Below are 16,897 nucleotides of genomic sequence, written 5' to 3'. Positions count from 1 at the left end.
TGTCCACCAAATGTGCACAAGATGGACGGATACACATGTGAAAAAGATCAGGTAAGACGTTATGTTAAGTTATAAGATTTTATTGCATTTGTGCTTTTCTTGACTCTTACATTAAGGTTCTCTCTTTCTGCAGGGTCGCTGCTTCAATGGAAGGTGCAAAACAAAAGACAGACAGTGCAAGTACATTTGGGGAGAAAGTAAGTGCACAATGTGGCTATATTATGTAACAATTTAATAAAACGCAATACATTTTATGTGTGTAAAATTTGGGTGAGAACAAAGTTTAAGTGGTATTAGTACTTTTCTGGGCCACTGCACAGAAGAAACCTGACAGGAAATTAATGTCTTATGTCTCCATCAGAGGCGACAGCAGCTGACAAGTTCTGCTATGAAAAGCTCAACATTGAGGGGACAGAAAAAGGAAACTGTGGGAAGGAAAAGGACACCTGGATCCAGTGTAACAAACAGTAAGCGTGTCCTTTTGGTCACTTGTACTTTTGCTTCTCTCTGGTCAATCTGTGTTTCTGTACTCCTGTGTTTTAGGGATGTTCACTGCGGCTACCTGCTGTGCTCAAACATCTCCCCCGCCCCGCGGCTGGGCGACCTGCAGGGAGGACTCACCTCTTTCTCAGTCGCCCAGCACGGTGCCCCCCTGGACTGCAGGTATGAAACGGATAAACCTAACAGATTAAGACTGGTGATGTGTTCTGCTATGAAGCAACACTTTTTTTTTTTTTAGAGTGTATTGTTACATCCTTTAACTGTTAAGTGCAGATTAATTTCCCATATAACCCACAAGCTACACACACAGATACAACTCGCATAAACGCACCGCTTCTCTCTGTGATGTTCCTCATTCAGCGGTGCACATGTGCTGATTGACGGAGACACGGACCTGGGGTACGTCGAGGACGGGACGGCCTGTGGAACAGACAGCATCTGCTTGGATCACAAGTGTCTGCCGATTGAACAGTTCAACTTCAGCACCTGTCCTGGCACCACCGACAAGACCATCTGCTCTGGACACGGAGTATGCGACATTTCTCCTGCAGCCACTCAGCGAACACGGCGTACTGCATATTCATCAAGTGCACGAACCTGCTGGTGTTTAACGAACGTCCTCTCTGCAGGTGTGCAGTAATGAGCTGAGGTGTGTGTGCGAGCTGGGCTGGACAGGAGACGACTGCTACTCCAGGTCTCCGTTCAGTAACCTTGTGGTGGGACCGACCGCTCCTGTTTCAGGTACAGGTTCAAACGCTGCACCACCAGCATTAAATCATCTTTCTCCTTCCTGTTTTCTGTTTCATCCGCAATTCACACTTGTTACCATTCAGTATTTGCATCATTACTGTCCTTTTCTTTCACTGTTATTAATTCAATCAGCATTTTGTGCATGTCGCTCTCTTTTTTTTTGTCATTATTTTTATGCTCGTTTTTTGTTGACAGACTGATCTCTGTGAAGGATTGCCTGGAGGTCAGAGTTTCAGTTTCTTTTTCGCTGTTTGTTCTGTTTTTGTTTCCATTTTCTGGTTGTTTTCCTCGCTCATCCCAGGTCTCTGTAATTTAAAACTCGTTTTATAAAACATTTAGGTGTTCTTCCTTATGAATGGGAAGCTAAACCCTGCAGACGGTGAAGATCTCCCTTCTTTTCCTTTCAAACCCTTTCCGCTGGTTCTCCTGTGTTTGATTGTTTCGCTCTGCTGTGTTTTGTGGTTTTTGTTTCCCCCAAATGATCAGATTGCTCACAAGACCACAAGCCTAACCCAATCAATTAACACACATTTGGCTCCACCACTGTCATCTCCTCCTCCTCCGTCTTCCTCAGGTATCACCAGCACCAACATCATCATCGGGGCCATCACTGGCTCCATCCTCTTCCTCGCTCTCATACTGGCGGTCACAGCCTGGTGCTACAAGTGAGTGTCCGCACAGGCATAAGGAGAGATGATGATTGGCTAAAGATGGGCTGAAATCAGGAATCTGTTCTCTTCACAGGAGCTACAAAAAGAGGCGATACGCTGAATCTGAGGTTCACAGGAGATTCTGCCGGTTTGCTGCTTTTCATTCTTGTTTTTCTTTCAATTTTGTGTCACAAAATGCGCAACAATGCTGTGGTAGGTGTGAACGTGTTCAGCAAACTGAGGTAACCTTTAAATTCTAGTTGGGAGCAAAAGTTTTTGGAATGCTTCAGATCTTGTAGTAAAGCGTTGTGATCAAGATGAATTGATCCATGGTATAAATGGTAGTTAACTCCACTTTAGATATTGTGTTTGGTAAAAGAACATTTTAACACTCATGGCTAATATTGCACGGCTGTAATTAGGAGACATTTTAAATTATATTAGATCTAATTACTGAAGCCATATTCTGGTCAGTTTAGTGGATAATACAGCATTATACTTTTCAAGTATGGTGCTATATTATGCACTGTTGACTTTAGTCTCTGAGGCAGACAAACAGGAAAGATCGAGACGCAGATCTTCAGCTGCAGAGCTGGACCAATAAAGCTGAGGAGAATCCAAGCCAGAGTGATGCTCTGATGTTGGAGAATAATTTAAAAATTTTCTAGGAACTGACTTGATGGCCTCATCATGTTGTTTTGTCGGTCCCGGCTGAAATATGTTTTCTCTCAAACTCTGCACCAGGCTAATCTACAACCTAATTCAGGCACAAACACACACAGGGATAAGCTCATCTCTAAAGGACCTAGGGTTAATATGGTCAATAATAAATCAAGTGAACTTTAACGAGCAGTGGACTCAGGCTGAAGCTAACAGACTGACATACACATTTAACCCTATTTACATAGTAAAATGTCCCAGAAGTTACCAATGAAATCTTTTCTTTTTTTTTTTTTTTTTAACAAATGAGCAAATATCTGTCAAAATTTCTAAAACAATTTTTGGTGCAATGACACTTTAGTTCTTGTTACTGAAATAATGTTTTGACACATTTACACACATCCCCGACCTGGGATTATTAACTGTTGTTGGTGTTTTGTATTTAATAAGGTAGAGGTTGTGTGATGACAAAGTTTTTTTTTTTTTTTTAGTTCAGTTGACGAAATCCATATTTCCAAAATTGTTAAATATAACAAAACCAGAAGCTTTGCATAAACTTATGTTTCAGACAACTTTTAAACCTCTGGATTAGGCTTGTTTAAATCAATAAGTTGAGGCTTGTTTAAATCAATAAGTTGAGGCTTGTTTAAATCAATAAGTTGCCACTCAGACATAAATAACATCTGGTGGCAATTTTATGGGGTCCATTTGTATGGCATCTAAATATTATTCCGTTGGTGTTTCCAGACAAATCCCCCCTGGTGACTATGTCACCAAACCTGGGGATGCAGATTCATTTTACAGCGACATGCCTCCGGGCGTCAGCACCAACTCCGGATGCAGCTCCAAGAAGAGGTCAGCCTGCCTGTCCCACCTGCAGATTTGCACGCTGTCCTTCACTCCATCCTTCCCATCCATTTCTCAGAACTTCTCAGTGTTTGGCTTCAGGTTTGCCATTTCATCATCCCTCATTCATTTGCTTGTTTCCAATGTTTTCTGAAATTGCTGATGGAGATCTCACTCATAATATGTGTCCATATTATGCTTTTGGGAGTACCATGGCTTTCATGGTATGAGCATTTTTAAAGCTAAAAAAGATGTCAAAATGGGGAAACATCTTGACATTGACGAACTGAGTCACTCATGGTGCTGTATACTCACTTCTACTGCTCACGTTTACATATCATACTAACCGTTGTCTACATTTCCTCTTGTCTCCAAAAATTGCTCTGGACTCATAAAATGTTAAAGGAACACTGTTAAGCGGTTTTATTTGTGTTCATGTGGACAGATCTAACGGCCTGTCCCACTCGTGGAGCGAGAGGATTCCAGATGCCAAACACATCACCGACATCTGTGAAAACGGGAGACCACGGAGCAATTCGTGGCAAGGTGACGCACCGATACGCTTTCTGAACACGGAAATTTAAATATGATTAAATACGACTCATCCAATCACTTTATGGTCTGATTAATATGATTTAGTGTGCAGTAAATGTTCTTCATTGTGAAATGAAGCATTTTCAGGAGCTAAATTTGTTCAATATCAAATACTTTTCCTCAGGCCTCTTACCTTGATTTTCTTTCCAGGAAACCTCAGCGGTAATCGGAAGAAGCTGAAAGGGAAGAAGTTCAGGGCTCGCTCCAACTCCACAGAGTGAGTTCACCTCGGTGTCGCCGTCTGCTCAGCAATCTGAAAATTATTCTTTATAGGGGGAAACAAGTAACAAATTATAATTCAACATTTAATGTCAGCAATTCCAACAACAAAAAAACTCAAGTTGTTTAGAAGTAATGGTTTTGCTTACAAAATACATTAAAGTTGGTGTTCGATTCAATGCTAAAGAATAAATGTGATATTTTAGAGCTGAAAATCATAAATCCATGAGAGTAGGGATTTGTTTTTGACGCAGATAAGCAACTAAATCACACATTTTTATGACAACAAAAGCGCATTTGAAGCCAGGCCTTGTCTGAAATGTAAACTGCATTAGCATATATGGATGACGTATTATTTTAAACTGCAAAAGGGTGAAATATGTCTGAAAACCATGTTATTAAATTAAATCGATAATCTCTTTCTCCACACTTTTCTGCTGCATGTTTCCCCACAATAATTAGTTACAGTCGAGACTAATAAGATTACATATCAGTTTTGTGACTTCCTGTCCAGCCACTACATGTTGTAGGAAATCTAACCGTGGACGAGCTTGTAGAGTTTAACTTCAGAAAAACGTTTTGACTGTAACATAGCAGTTGAACCTTAAAACATAGACTTTGTGGGAAAAGTGAGACTTTCAGTTACTTTCTTTCACTGTTACTGTTTTACAGAATCATTGTACTGCTCAGTATCCGGATTTCTCAGGGAAATAGGAATGGTTGCATAAACACATGCGTATCAGAATAAAAATGCTGGTCAGAACAGGAGCAGAAGTTACTTCGACCTCAATGCTGCCAGAATAATAACACTTTTAAATCCCTTGTTACCTTTGGTGCCGGTTTTTTAAGCCTCTAATTAAGCTTCTGCTCGTGACGATGGATACATAACTATATGCCAATATAAATGTTTACCTTAAATGCATTTAAGCTAGAGACTTTAATATTACTGCTTTTTTCCTGGGAGAAGAAAATACCACAAGTTCATTGTTGTACAGAGTCTCATCATTTATTGAACACAAATAAAAAGAAAAAACTGTAAATAAATAACTTCCGTTTGTCAGAATTGGCTATGTTCTTAACTGCAGACTTGAAGCAACAATATTTAAAAATGTAAGACTGAAAATTAACTAAAGTGATGCTGTTTAGAGAAAAGTTAATCAGTATTTGAAAAAGCGACGGTTTTATTTGATGTCAGGTTCTGGCAACTCAATATGTGTCAGATTTGTTGACAGTTGAAACAAAGACCACCATGTACGCTTACAGTAAAGGCTTTTTACTCTTTACTCTTACAGTAAAGGCTGTTTGTAGAAAACATTTGTTTTAGAGAAAAGAAGCGGAGCTCACATTGCTCTTCTCATAAGAGTAAATGCTTTATCTGGCTTTTTTTTTTTTTACTTCATCTTTTAATCCTAAAATTTTTGCTCTGAGACCGTGAATTAATCAAATATCTTGTTTGTTGACTGTGAGTGTACGATATTTAGCGTGCATCGACCGCCTCTTTGTCTGCCATGTTTGCTTGTTTGTTTCCCTTCCCCCCCACTCGATTAAGATCTCTTTTGCACACGAAGCAGTCTGTAGTGCACTAGCTGTCTTGAGCATGTTGCCGACAAAGTGGCTGCTGAGACGCTGGCTGCTTGGAATGATGCGACCAAAACGCAGCCGAGCCTGTGACACACAACACTGTTTGTTTGTTCATGGTGTTGTGTTCATCTGAAACCACACTCAGGTCTGTCCACCACCTTCAGCTCAAACTCTGTCTTTGCTCTGCTCTCCGAAGATGTTTCCTCTGTCCTCCCTCATTTGCTTACTTGTAGTTTATTCAACTCCCTCTTTCCTTATCTCTCTCTTCTCTCCTTCCTTGTGTTGGTTCCATGATCCCCGCCCTTCCCCGCCTTCCTCCCTCCCCCCCACAGGTATTTAACCCCTCGCAACAAATCAGAGTTTTATGATGTAACTAAATGGGTAGAAGATGTGAATAAAAACACTCAAGGACCTTTCCTTAGGTATTAACTCAGATCATGTCCCCTACCTCACACGCTTGTCTAAAGTTCCCTCACTTTTGATTTGTTTTCTGGTTTGGATTTAGGAAGAGTTTGTGCCAATTTGGTCTTTATTTCCTCCCCCTCTACAGTTCTTAAAGAAACAGGCATGTTGCTGTGTGGAGTTCTCAGAAGGGAAAACCAATTTAAAAGAATCAGTATAGATTATTTCCCTGTTCATCAGCTCTCTTCTTTATTTGCAGACTTTCTTTTTTGCTTCACTTTCTTACACAAATGAGGATTAAACATATTAAAGAATCATTAAAGTTATTTTCCTCCTAATTTTCCATATTCCCTTCTTTGCTCCCTTTCTCCCCCCCAGTCTCTTGTTACCTCTGCATGTTCAGTGTTGTTCCTTTCCAGTAAGTGTTGGTGGATTTGCCCCGCACCGCTCCCACTGACTTCTCATGCACCAGGTCGATGTCAGAGCTGAGGCTCACACTTCCAGCTCTGACACCCTCCCTGTCCTGTTGTGACAACGTCAACTCTGATTGTGTCTGAAGTCTATAGACGGTTGCAAGTTTTTCACTGCCAGTCACCAGACAACAACCACAAGCACTGGAATCTATAGACTTTCACCGTTTCCAGAAGCTCATTGTTCATCCTCCCTGTTTTACTTCAACTAGAGAAAAGATCCCAACAAAAGAGCAGAGGGACATGGAGCCAGAAGGCAAACCATTCAGCTGCAAAGCTTTTAGTAAAGTGCCTTGAAACGACATTTGTTGTGAATTGATGCTACATAAATAACCTGAATTCAATTCAATTGAATTAGACTAATAGAATAGGTCCTTTGTTTACTTACTGTGTTGTTTAAATCTGTACAGGCAAATAGTTTTCCCAAGCTTTGTAATTACTTGGTCTTCATATATGAATGTATTTTTATATTAAGGAAAATGCTTCTGGCTCCACTCTCTGTTTTTGTTGTTGTTGTTGTTTTTTTTGTCAGGCTGGGACATTTCGACCGTCGCACTGCAGGTGGTTCATGTGTTCAAGCTGCTGCACATGGGACGATCTCCCTCTCTTCCTTTGTTCTTACTGCAGTGGTGCTTTAAATCTCACAAATCCTTTTGGTATTTTCTGCATTTCTGCATATGGATGACCTGAACCATCACTGGATTCAGAGGTTGTAAAAGTATCCAAATTGTGTAATGAGGTGTAGTATCTAGTAATAAACATCAGTGAGTTGCAAAAAAATCCTTATACTGATGTGTCCTTCAATAAATGTTAATCAGTCCTGCACAATAATTAATTGTGGGAGGAAAACTAGAGTAACCAGAGAGAATCAACACATGCATAGGGAGGACATGCAAACTCCAGGCAGAAAGGCCCCAGACTTTCTTTGCTGCAATGCAAATCTTTAAAATGATCATAATATCAGAGAAAAGAATGACACAAAGGATACAGTAGCTTAAAATACATTTTTTAAAGTTTCATCCCAACAAATATTCAACATATGAAACCAGTGTACATTATAACCTAAACATGACAGGATGGTGAAGAAGAATGTGGTTCATTTCTTGAAATTTTGAAAACACATATTTTTTTTTAAAGAAATGAAAATAATATATTTCAACATGAGAAACAAGCAGCTTAAGCATCAGCATTTGATTGCTACCCCATGACTATATTTTATTGGTTTGATTCTATATGGTAGAAAACTTTAAACTGTGATGATTTTGGTCATATTTATTCAGAAATAATGAAGTATGTATTTAGAAACCTTTAAGCACCACTGTATGTTCTTGATTCCCAGCTGTGGCCTGGTCTGCTTTCCTCTGACGGATCCAATCTATCGACTAAACAGGAGAAGCTTCCATCCATTTTCAACACAGATAAATGAATATTTCCTTATTCTGCTGCATTTTTACACTTTTTGAACTTTAAAGCATGTAAGTCGCAGAAGGCGGCAGCTGGGAACAACAGTGCACAGAGGTTGCTCTGAAAAGCTGAGCCCTGATTGGTTTTCTTTACGCTTCAGATGAGTGGTAGCTTCAACTTTTAAGAGCAACTTCGGCCTTAGTGAAGGTGAAACTGAGTTACTGGAGCAGCTAAAGAAAGATGTTGCCCAAAGTCACAGATCTAACATTAGCTCAACACTTTGTGTCTAACCTCATTTAGCCATCTGTGTCTTTGGTCAACATGTTGGTGCACCAGCTGTAGAAGGAGAAAGCGAAACGTCTAACGGTGCCACCTTCGCTTTCTCCTCAGGACACTTTCCCCTGCCAAGTCCCCGACTTCTTCTACAGGATCCATTGCATCCAGCAGAAGATACCCGTATCCCATGCCTCCACTGCCGGACGACCAGAGGAAAGCCAACAGGCAGAGCGCCAGGGTGAGCATCAATTCAAAACCAGACTGTTACGTTTAGAAGAATTGTGACAGCAATGAATAGGGAACCGGACTGTGACAACACACCGCAGAGTTTCTCCATGTGTGTGCACATCACACAGGCTCCACATACACAGAGTTTACTTATGTGCTACACAAATGCCAGTAAGAATGTTACTTGATCTCACTCTAAACTATGCAGATGCTCAGTCTGCACTGATGAAAACAATTGCAGAATGTAATGCAGTGTGATATTTCCCTATTAAATATTTCTGACACTGGGGATTCATTTGGACCCAGAAATGCTATTGTGAGACGAGTTTAGGGATTTTCTAATGTGTTAATTAATGATACGCACCAGAGTTCATAGCACATTTTAATTTATTTCAGTCATTTTCTTTTGACAAATATATCATCTTCATGCGTTTAGTCATCTGTATGTTTTGTAGAAAAAAATTATTTTACTTGAGGCGGTAAGAAGAAGAAGATAATTTGCAACTTATATTTGAAAAGGTGCTATTGTTGTTATTTTTTATTATTAATGCAGATGTTGGTCTCTTTCTCACTTCTTTGCCTCACTCTCTTCTTCTCTTCCAGCTTTGGGAAACATCAATATAACTCTGACTCCGACGAAAGCTCCTAAGAAAGTACACGTCTCCTTTTTCTACACATAGAAAACCGAAAAAAAAAAGCATATAAAATTGACTCTAAAGCTCCTAAAGAGAGAGAAAGAGACAGACAGACAGACAGACAGACAGAGTGACCGGAATAGAAATGATGTAGACAGACGTCTGTTAGGGTGAACAAATATGTTCGGGGCGGACTCTGCAAGAAGACGCAGAAGAAAGAGCCTCCAGGAGCTCAGACCGAGCTGTTCGTTTTTGCTGAAGCCTCAAAAATCGGAGGGGACCCCCCCTTCTCACCTGGACCCCCACACACACCTTTCACAGATCAGCTCTCGTCACAGTCTCTTCAGACACACCGTCACCCACCCTAAGGCGTTGGAGCTCCTCTCTGAAGGAAGCGGAGGAGGCAGAAAGAAGCCGTCGCATCTCTCCTGAGTCTGCACTGCCAGGATGTTGTTTGAATTGAAAGTCCAGCATTGTGTGCATGAGAGAAGCCCTGATTATCAGCTGCGTCTTCCCGGCATAAAGAAGAGCAGCAGTGTGATTTGAAGGGAAAGCATGCATCTGCATTAAAACTAACCCATGTGTCACATCAGATATATTTCACTTCTTGAACCGATCCTGCCCTCCTGTTATTCCCGTTCCCCAGAAAGTTGCTATGTGGTGTGTGTGTAAATATGTACAGTAAAGTACACACAGAGTATGCTTGTGCTTTTATTTTGAAAGACAAAAGCATAGAGAATACTCAGCTCATTGTTTTAGCTGTAGACAGAGGCCGATGTCTGTAGATAAATATGAAGACCCTGCACTGTCCTGTCAGGGTTTCTATTTTTTATTTTATTTTATTTATTTGTCTTTTCGGGGGATCTTCCTCGCTTCATCCATCAACAGCAGAATGTGTCTCTTTTTACATCATGTTTTAAATTATTTTCTAATAATCTCTGTGATAAACTTGCAGACGATTGTGACACATTTGGAGCTCAGACCTCTCTGGATGAGTGTTATTTTAGCATAAATAAGATAGTTTTCCGTTCCCTTTCTCATTGAGTTTAATGGACTCGGATGTGTTTGCTGTAGTTTATAGACGTGCCACTTATCACTTATCATGTTGTTTTTGGAAATGTGCTCCCCTGATTGTTCATGGGAATGTTTGAGACCAGTGTGCCGCCCCCCCAACCCCCCCCTTTTTTTCACAGCAAAGTCCCTCACTTCACCTCACCTGAATGTGAGCCGTAGAGACGAATGTGGCCGGCTGAACTCGAACCGGATCTGTACATTTTTTTTTTAAATGTGCACTTTTGGATTTAGCTGTGAGGGTTCGAGTTGTTCGAGCCTTTGTAAATGATTAACTATGCTGTACAGTGCTTGCTGTTTGAGCTTGTGAAGACCAATGGCATGGCCGTTCTATATCGAAAATTAAGTTATATCTCTGGTTGGCTAATTGTGAGACCATAACGAGGAAAACGAGCATGTCACTGAAAGTCTCGAGCCCTGCTCCATTTGTCTTAACGCGGTTTGTGTCCCTCCGCCGCTCAGCAGTGGAACTTCACAGAGTCGAGTCGTGTTTCTGTCGCACCTGTGCAGCTATTTAAGGTGGATGTCTTGGTGCCTGCTTCCTAACAGCAAGTTCTTTGTACAGTTGCGACTCGTTGCTCTACCTTGTGTGGGAGCCGTCGCCTTAAAGCTCTGAGTTTGTCATTTTACGAGTGTTTCTGTTCCTCTTTTACATTTGTAGTTCATGTTTGCATTTGATCTGTATAGGTAAAGCCATCTCCACGATATTGAACTAATATTGCTTCAAACGTCTTGTTTTTAAGTATCTTTTCAATGTTCACCATTTTGTCAACATTACAGGGTTCCTACAACATTTTAGAATCTCACTCAAATTTCTAGTTTTTTTTGTTTTTTTTACTTTTCTGAAAATCTGAGTTCAAAACTTTCACCTACATTTCCATGAAAAAGTGCTTGCACCCCCTTACAGATTTCTTCGGCTTTAACTTTTTGTGTCCCTCAAAAATGTTTAGAATGTTTAATTTCAGATAAAGATAATTTGAATAAATTAAATGTTTAAAATCCTGACTGAAGAGGATTTAGTGGCTAAAACAGCACTGGGAAATGGCCTTTTTGATGTCTAAATGAATGTTTTCATGCATCATTTCTCTGTCAGTAACTTCAAGTCAAAACTTGAGCTGTGATTTGGCAAAAATTAAGACATTGTAAAAATGAACTTATTTTTCAGGAAGTTAAAATTGTATTTTTTTCACAGATCAAACAACGAACATAGCTGTGAACTCTAACTTTTCCATAGCGTTTTATTTTTTTTTACTTATCCAGACAAGGAAAATAATCCATCTGTATTCCAAGCTTTTCCAAGACTGTGTAGGAACCCTGGTATTATGTACAGCAACCATTCGACGGATAAGAAGTGCTTTATTGTATTTTTTCCTTTCTTTGCTCTAGAGTTCTGCTCCTCTCATTTTTCCTGAGGCGAGCATCATTTCTAGAGCTGCTAGAGTAACGTTTTAACACAATAATACTGTGTTCGATGAAGACATTCGTTCTGGTTGTCCTGGACTTTGCACTGCACAACCCTCGGAGCGCAGCCTGCGAGGGACGCCTCCGTCAAAACCTGTCTGGGTTCAGCCTGCACAAACAGCCGGACTGACCAGTCCAAACAGGACACAGCGTCCACCCTCCAGATGAGCCGCGGACTCCGTTTCTGGCCGGAAACTTTGAATGTATTTGCGTACTTGAGCAGACCGACTACTTCGGTGGGCTCCAGTTCGGCCAGACTCGTAGGCCCTCGACTCCAGGAACACTGCAGTTGTTCTTTTTTTAATTATCTTTATTTTTACTTGTGTGCTGTACAGACTATTGATGCAAAAATCAGCCCACTTATTTTTTTCTCTTAATCATTAAGTATTGTAATATATTTAATATAAAATAAAACTTTCATTCAAACACAATTTGTAGTTTTTTTTTTTTTTTAGAATCAATCAAACTCGACCAAACTTAAAATGAACATGATCTTAATCTTTGCGAAGCAGAAAAGATGTTCCTTATCCTATGCAGAAAGTCAAAAGGAGCAGGCCAATATTTCAGACACCTATGCAGCATTTCCTCCATCGAAGAAGCTGAGCGGTTTTTCTCGTTCCTGCGTTTCTCCAAAGAGAGATCTTTCCACCTCGCTTTGTTTCAGCTGACAGAGCTCAGGACGTCGTTCGCTGAGTCCCGCCGACGCCACTTGACAGTGAGACTTTGTCCTCGTTTCTAAAACATTCGTGAGATTGTTGCCTCAGTGCTTGCAGCTTTTCCTGGTGCGTGTCGCCCGTTTCCATGGCGGCATACTCATCCAGCGAGAGTCGAATGCAACTCTTCAGATGGTCGACACCAAACCCGGTGAGGGCGGAAACAGGAACCACATGTCTGAATGTTATGAAGTTCTTTGGGATCATGTCATCTGGCAGCAAATTAGTGAAGTCTGTGGATGACGGAGAATAACAAAAGGCAATTTTAAAGGTCTAACAATCTGGTTCATATCAAATTTTGAATACAAGCTATAATATAAACAGTCTAATACATCTATGCAAATATTCTAGCCACAATCATACAAAAGACAGTTTGTTTTTCAGAGGCTTCCATATTTAAAATACTGACATGTAAGCTTTCACTGAGTTAGAATCAGTGTTTTTTTCCAATAGATGTCACTACATCCTGAAACCTGCTCCACCAAAAACATATTATTATGGGTAACTGTATTGCGGTATTTCGACTAACATTTAACATCTAACAGTGGTCAACACTCTAACACACTAACTTACCCTCTGGGTTTTGAAGTTGCTCCTTGAGTTCTTCCAGCATTTCATCAGCTTCAGGCAAGTCCATTTTATTTACCACCAGTAATGCAGGTTTTGACACGAGTTCCTCCTTGTACAACTCCAGCTCCTTTGGCGAGAGGTGATGGAGACACAGAAGGAGGTAAAATTAAGTTTTAAGATGTCAGTAGTTCATACAAAAAGTTGCAGTCAAGGTTCCAACACAGATTTCACACAAATGTTTCAGATTTTAAAGATTGAAATGTCCAGTTCTCAACCTGGTTTGAAAACCTGTTTTTAAAAGTATAAATTCAACCAGCCAAAGCAGGACGGACGGACGGACGGACGGATGTGAAGGATACAGATATTAGAGGATGGAATAGGGAATAAAGTTGGGAAACAAATACTGCTAAATATTCATCCAGATCTGGGAGGAAAAAAATCTATTTCACAATCTCCACACAGTGGATGAACCCTGATGAGAAAAACATTTTGGACCTGGCAGCAGTAAGAGTAGGATTTTATAATAAAAAATAACAAAAAGCCTTGCAGCATCAGACTCACCTTGGTGAGAAGCTGCACCGCTTCAAAGGCAGATCTAAGGGGTGTTTTACTGGCCAGCTGGAAACCACCAACATCCACCTGCAAGAACACAGAGCATCTTATAGCAAACCCTGGCTGACTTCAGCTACTTACACTGACCACATTCTGACATATTTACATATGTGGAATATTATTTCTGCTTCTACATACAACAAACAGCAGCTGCTTGGTCCTCTCTACGTGCTTCAGGAACTTGTGGCCCATGCCTCGGTTCAGGTGAGCCCCCTCAATGAGTCCCGGCAGATCCGCAATTGAGATCTGCCAAAACAAAAACAAATAATTAGGGAAAAACACACATCAGGTATTTCTACAGAGGTCAGAGTTATAAAACCAGCCAAAGCAGGATGGATGGTAAGCATTCACGTACTTGCTTGTAATCTGGATATGCTACCTTGCCGATCTCAGGCCTCAAAGTTGTGACTGTAAGACAAGTAATAAAGGACTTTAGAAAAAAAATGTGAGATGTTCTGAGCTTGAAACTGTTTTATTCTTACAAGCGTAGCTGGCAATCTGAGGTGTGGCATTTGACAGGGCTGTGAGGAGAGATGACTTTCCTGCATTTGGGAACCTGACGAGAATTTAGCAAAACATAGTCAGCAAACATCCAGCATCAAAGTCTGTTTTGTTTCAATTTTTTTTTAAAGTCAAGCTACAACAAATGTGTATTTTGTATGATTTATTCCACTGGGATCTTAAGCAATAGACCAAACAAGAACTAGATCATAATTGTAAAGTGGAAGCTGTCCCGATGATAACAAGAGGAATTGTCATGAATTTTGCTCCATACATCTGCAGCATGCACAGAACATTATCCTGAGGCATAATCACACCAGATTTTTTTTTTTTTACTGTGAATACATTGCAAAGTAACAAAAAAGTTCAACAGATGTGAAGCCTTCTGTAAGGTAATATCTACTGTGGGTTTCTGCTCTCACCCTACGAGACCCAGGTCAGCGATGAGCTTAAGGTCCAGACGTATGTGTTTGACCTGGCCTTTCTTGGGCTCGAAGGAAGAGCAGGGTGTCCCTCCAGAACCTCCTTTAGCCACCAGCACCCGATCGCCCTCAGCATTCAGTTCGCCTTGTGAAAGAATTGATGGAAAAAAAGTTTTGCCAAAAAAACATTTTACGTGAAATTAAATTATTGACATAAAACACACTTCTCACATACCAAGTATTCTGCCGTCATCAGAGGTGACAGTGATACCAACGGGAGCTAGGATTTCCTCATCCTTCCCCTTTTCTCCCTTCAGAGCTCGAACACTGACATAAGAAAATCAAACGCCAACAAAAGCGTTCAGTGATGCCTGATAGATGGAACGCATACATGCAAGTAAGAATTGAATTTTAAAACAAGGTTGTGTTTGCAGACACTGACCTGCTGTTGCCTCCTGATCCCCCTACGAACCGTTTTAACGGGTATTTGTCCTTGATCCTCTTTAAAGTCATGTTCTTTGTCGCCACCACCCAAACGTTTCCTCCGTTTCCTCCATGTCCTCCAAGGCGAGGCAGAGCCATCCCGCCGGTGCCTCCACGTACGTACAGGCGGAGGTTGTCCACAAAGTTTCCATACTGTATAGAAATGTTAAAAACACAAGTCAGATTTGATGGTAAGTTCACTGCTTTTAGGTAGTGTAACACATTTACACATGGTTTTCACACCTGCATTACCTAAAATAATTTAAAATCCACTTTTGGATCTTGAACTAAAGCATTTTAAAAAGAAATACTACTAGATATTATTGAACATTTTATAATCGATATTGTAAAAATAGAAAAGAAAAAAACTAAAGAAATAAGATATGTGCTCTAGTTCTTGACGTTAATCTCATTTTACAACTAAAACTGGCAGGTTCTCCTTTGTCCTCAGCTTATTGACTTAGTTGTAATTATATGAATTCCAATATATTTTTACTTTGATATGACTTAATAGACCAACACAAAGCAGCACATAGAAAAATGTTAAATGACATAAAATCCAAGCCAAGTCAATAATGTGAAAATGTTCAAGAGCTGTAACTTATGCAGAAAAAAGAAAGGCACTGTAAAGGTGATTATTACACAATAATATGTGATAATGGGCTGCTGTGATGCTGTATACTTCCACTTTGCTTTTTTTACATTTTGCAGCCCATATACTGTCCAAGAAACTAAAAATTGCAATTTAGCCGCAAGAACTGGATAATCCTAAATTACAAAAGATTTTATCCTTTCAGTGACTCCCCCCCCGTCATAACAAGTACAATCAATTTAGCAAAATGTAATCAAACATCGTAAACTGATATATTTTACTTTAATGCTGCAATAACACAATTTTTGCACTGACTGCTAGCTTGACCGCTAATGTGAAATAGTTTAAAACCGCACCGATAAGTCGTGTTGATAACAAACAGGTTGACGTATTTATTTACCTTGCGGAAACAAATTCTACTGATGTGGACCATTCTCAGAGACGTTTATGTCCGCTTTTCTCGTTTATCACCACCGCTAGCGATTACCAGACATGTGTCTTCAGTGTATTGAAAACAACCGGAAGTGATAAATACTCCCTGCTGATTGGCTGAAGAGATAAAGAGGCGGGACTTTGTGGTATAACTGGTTTTCCATTTGCTGCTGGGGATGCATGCGCTTTTATTGTAGAGAAAACGAGACATTTTTTAATTATTCAGATTATACAGGAGCCATTTGATAATGAAACATTGGCGCCGTAGTTTTACCAACCTTCATGCATGTACTGTTTATTTGGCTGAGGTCGCAGCTCTGAAACCAGATATGTTTAATATTTCTGGAGCCATAGTCGTAATTAGCCCGTTATAAAACAGTCACAGCACAATGATGCGGGGTTTATTGGAAAAAAAATCTGAATAAATATTATGCTTCTCTGGTTTGTGTCATGTCAGTATACGGTAGGCAAATACACGTTGTACTTTGTAAGGCGATTTTATGAAATCGCAAGGTAATTTGTGCTGGTTCAAGTAGCACTAGCATCTGATAGTACAAAATTAGTAACCAAACAAACAAACAAAAAAGAATGCTTAAAAGTGGAAGTTAGAAAATGTGTGCATTTTTTACCTTCCACACACACAAATTACAAGGTTATTTTTTATATAACCTTGTAACATCAAAAAATTATTCCGAAATACCAGCAGTTCATCTTGTGACATAAACAGAGAACATTAAATGTTTCTTAGGTGATTATTACTGTAAATACTCTTAGATCCTATTGGCAAGTAAACAATATCAATATATTTAATATACATTTAAAAT

The 16,897-nt window shown here is 40.0% G+C and overlaps 2 protein-coding genes across 5 annotated transcripts in view; one reads left to right on the top strand and one right to left on the bottom strand.

Annotated features, from left to right (window-relative positions):
- Positions 1 to 12,179, top strand: part of adam22 (ADAM metallopeptidase domain 22) — a 62,709-nt gene extending 50,530 nt beyond the window's left edge. Inside the window, exons 19-32 of one of the 4 annotated variants that reach the window (XM_017309539.2) lie at positions 1 to 51; positions 134 to 197; positions 362 to 467; positions 544 to 663; positions 862 to 1,030; positions 1,131 to 1,242; positions 1,826 to 1,916; positions 1,996 to 2,049; positions 3,309 to 3,509; positions 3,853 to 3,953; positions 4,152 to 4,218; positions 6,134 to 6,223; positions 8,468 to 8,591; positions 9,185 to 12,179. In XM_017309539.2, coding sequence (XP_017165028.1) covers positions 1 to 51; positions 134 to 197; positions 362 to 467; positions 544 to 663; positions 862 to 1,030; positions 1,131 to 1,242; positions 1,826 to 1,916; positions 1,996 to 2,049; positions 3,309 to 3,509; positions 3,853 to 3,953; positions 4,152 to 4,218; positions 6,134 to 6,223; positions 8,468 to 8,591; positions 9,185 to 9,205 — 1,371 coding nt within the window. In that variant the 3' untranslated portion in view covers positions 9,206 to 12,179. The remainder of the gene's footprint in view (positions 52 to 133; positions 198 to 361; positions 468 to 543; positions 664 to 861; positions 1,031 to 1,130; positions 1,243 to 1,825; positions 1,917 to 1,995; positions 2,050 to 3,308; positions 3,510 to 3,852; positions 3,954 to 4,151; positions 4,219 to 6,133; positions 6,224 to 8,467; positions 8,592 to 9,184) is intronic. The other 3 variants (XM_017309540.2, XM_008431664.3, XM_008431665.3) reach the window with 3 other exon arrangements.
- Positions 11,508 to 16,191, bottom strand: gtpbp10 (GTP-binding protein 10 (putative)). Its single transcript, XM_008431662.3, has 10 exons — positions 16,042 to 16,191; positions 15,009 to 15,202; positions 14,802 to 14,893; positions 14,567 to 14,711; positions 14,126 to 14,199; positions 13,999 to 14,051; positions 13,782 to 13,889; positions 13,593 to 13,670; positions 13,035 to 13,158; positions 11,508 to 12,694 (listed from the first exon to the last, which is right to left on the bottom strand). The coding sequence occupies exons 1-10, from the start codon at positions 16,072 to 16,074 to the stop codon at positions 12,423 to 12,425; spliced, it is 1,173 nt and encodes a 390-aa protein (XP_008429884.2). The 5' UTR covers positions 16,075 to 16,191; the 3' UTR covers positions 11,508 to 12,422.
- Positions 16,192 to 16,897: the final 706 nt, after the last annotated feature.

Source organism: Poecilia reticulata, chromosome 16 (assembly GCF_904066995.2).
Source record: "Poecilia reticulata chromosome 16, P_reticulata-male-v2, whole genome shotgun sequence".
NCBI classification, from domain to species: domain Eukaryota; kingdom Metazoa; phylum Chordata; class Actinopteri; order Cyprinodontiformes; family Poeciliidae; genus Poecilia; species Poecilia reticulata.
This window is presented reverse-complemented; position numbering and strand designations above follow the sequence as displayed.

Coding starts and splice junctions, on each gene's coding strand:
- gtpbp10 (XM_008431662.3), bottom strand. CDS start 16,074: ATGGTCCACATCAGTAGAATTTGTTTCCGCAAG. Junction 13,890..13,998: donor CATATCCAGATTACAAGCAA/GTACGTGAATGC, acceptor TTGTTTTGGCAG/ATCTCAATTGCGGATCTGCC. Junction 13,671..13,781: donor CCAAGCAGCTGCTGTTTGTT/GTATGTAGAAGC, acceptor GTGTTCTTGCAG/GTGGATGTTGGTGGTTTCCA.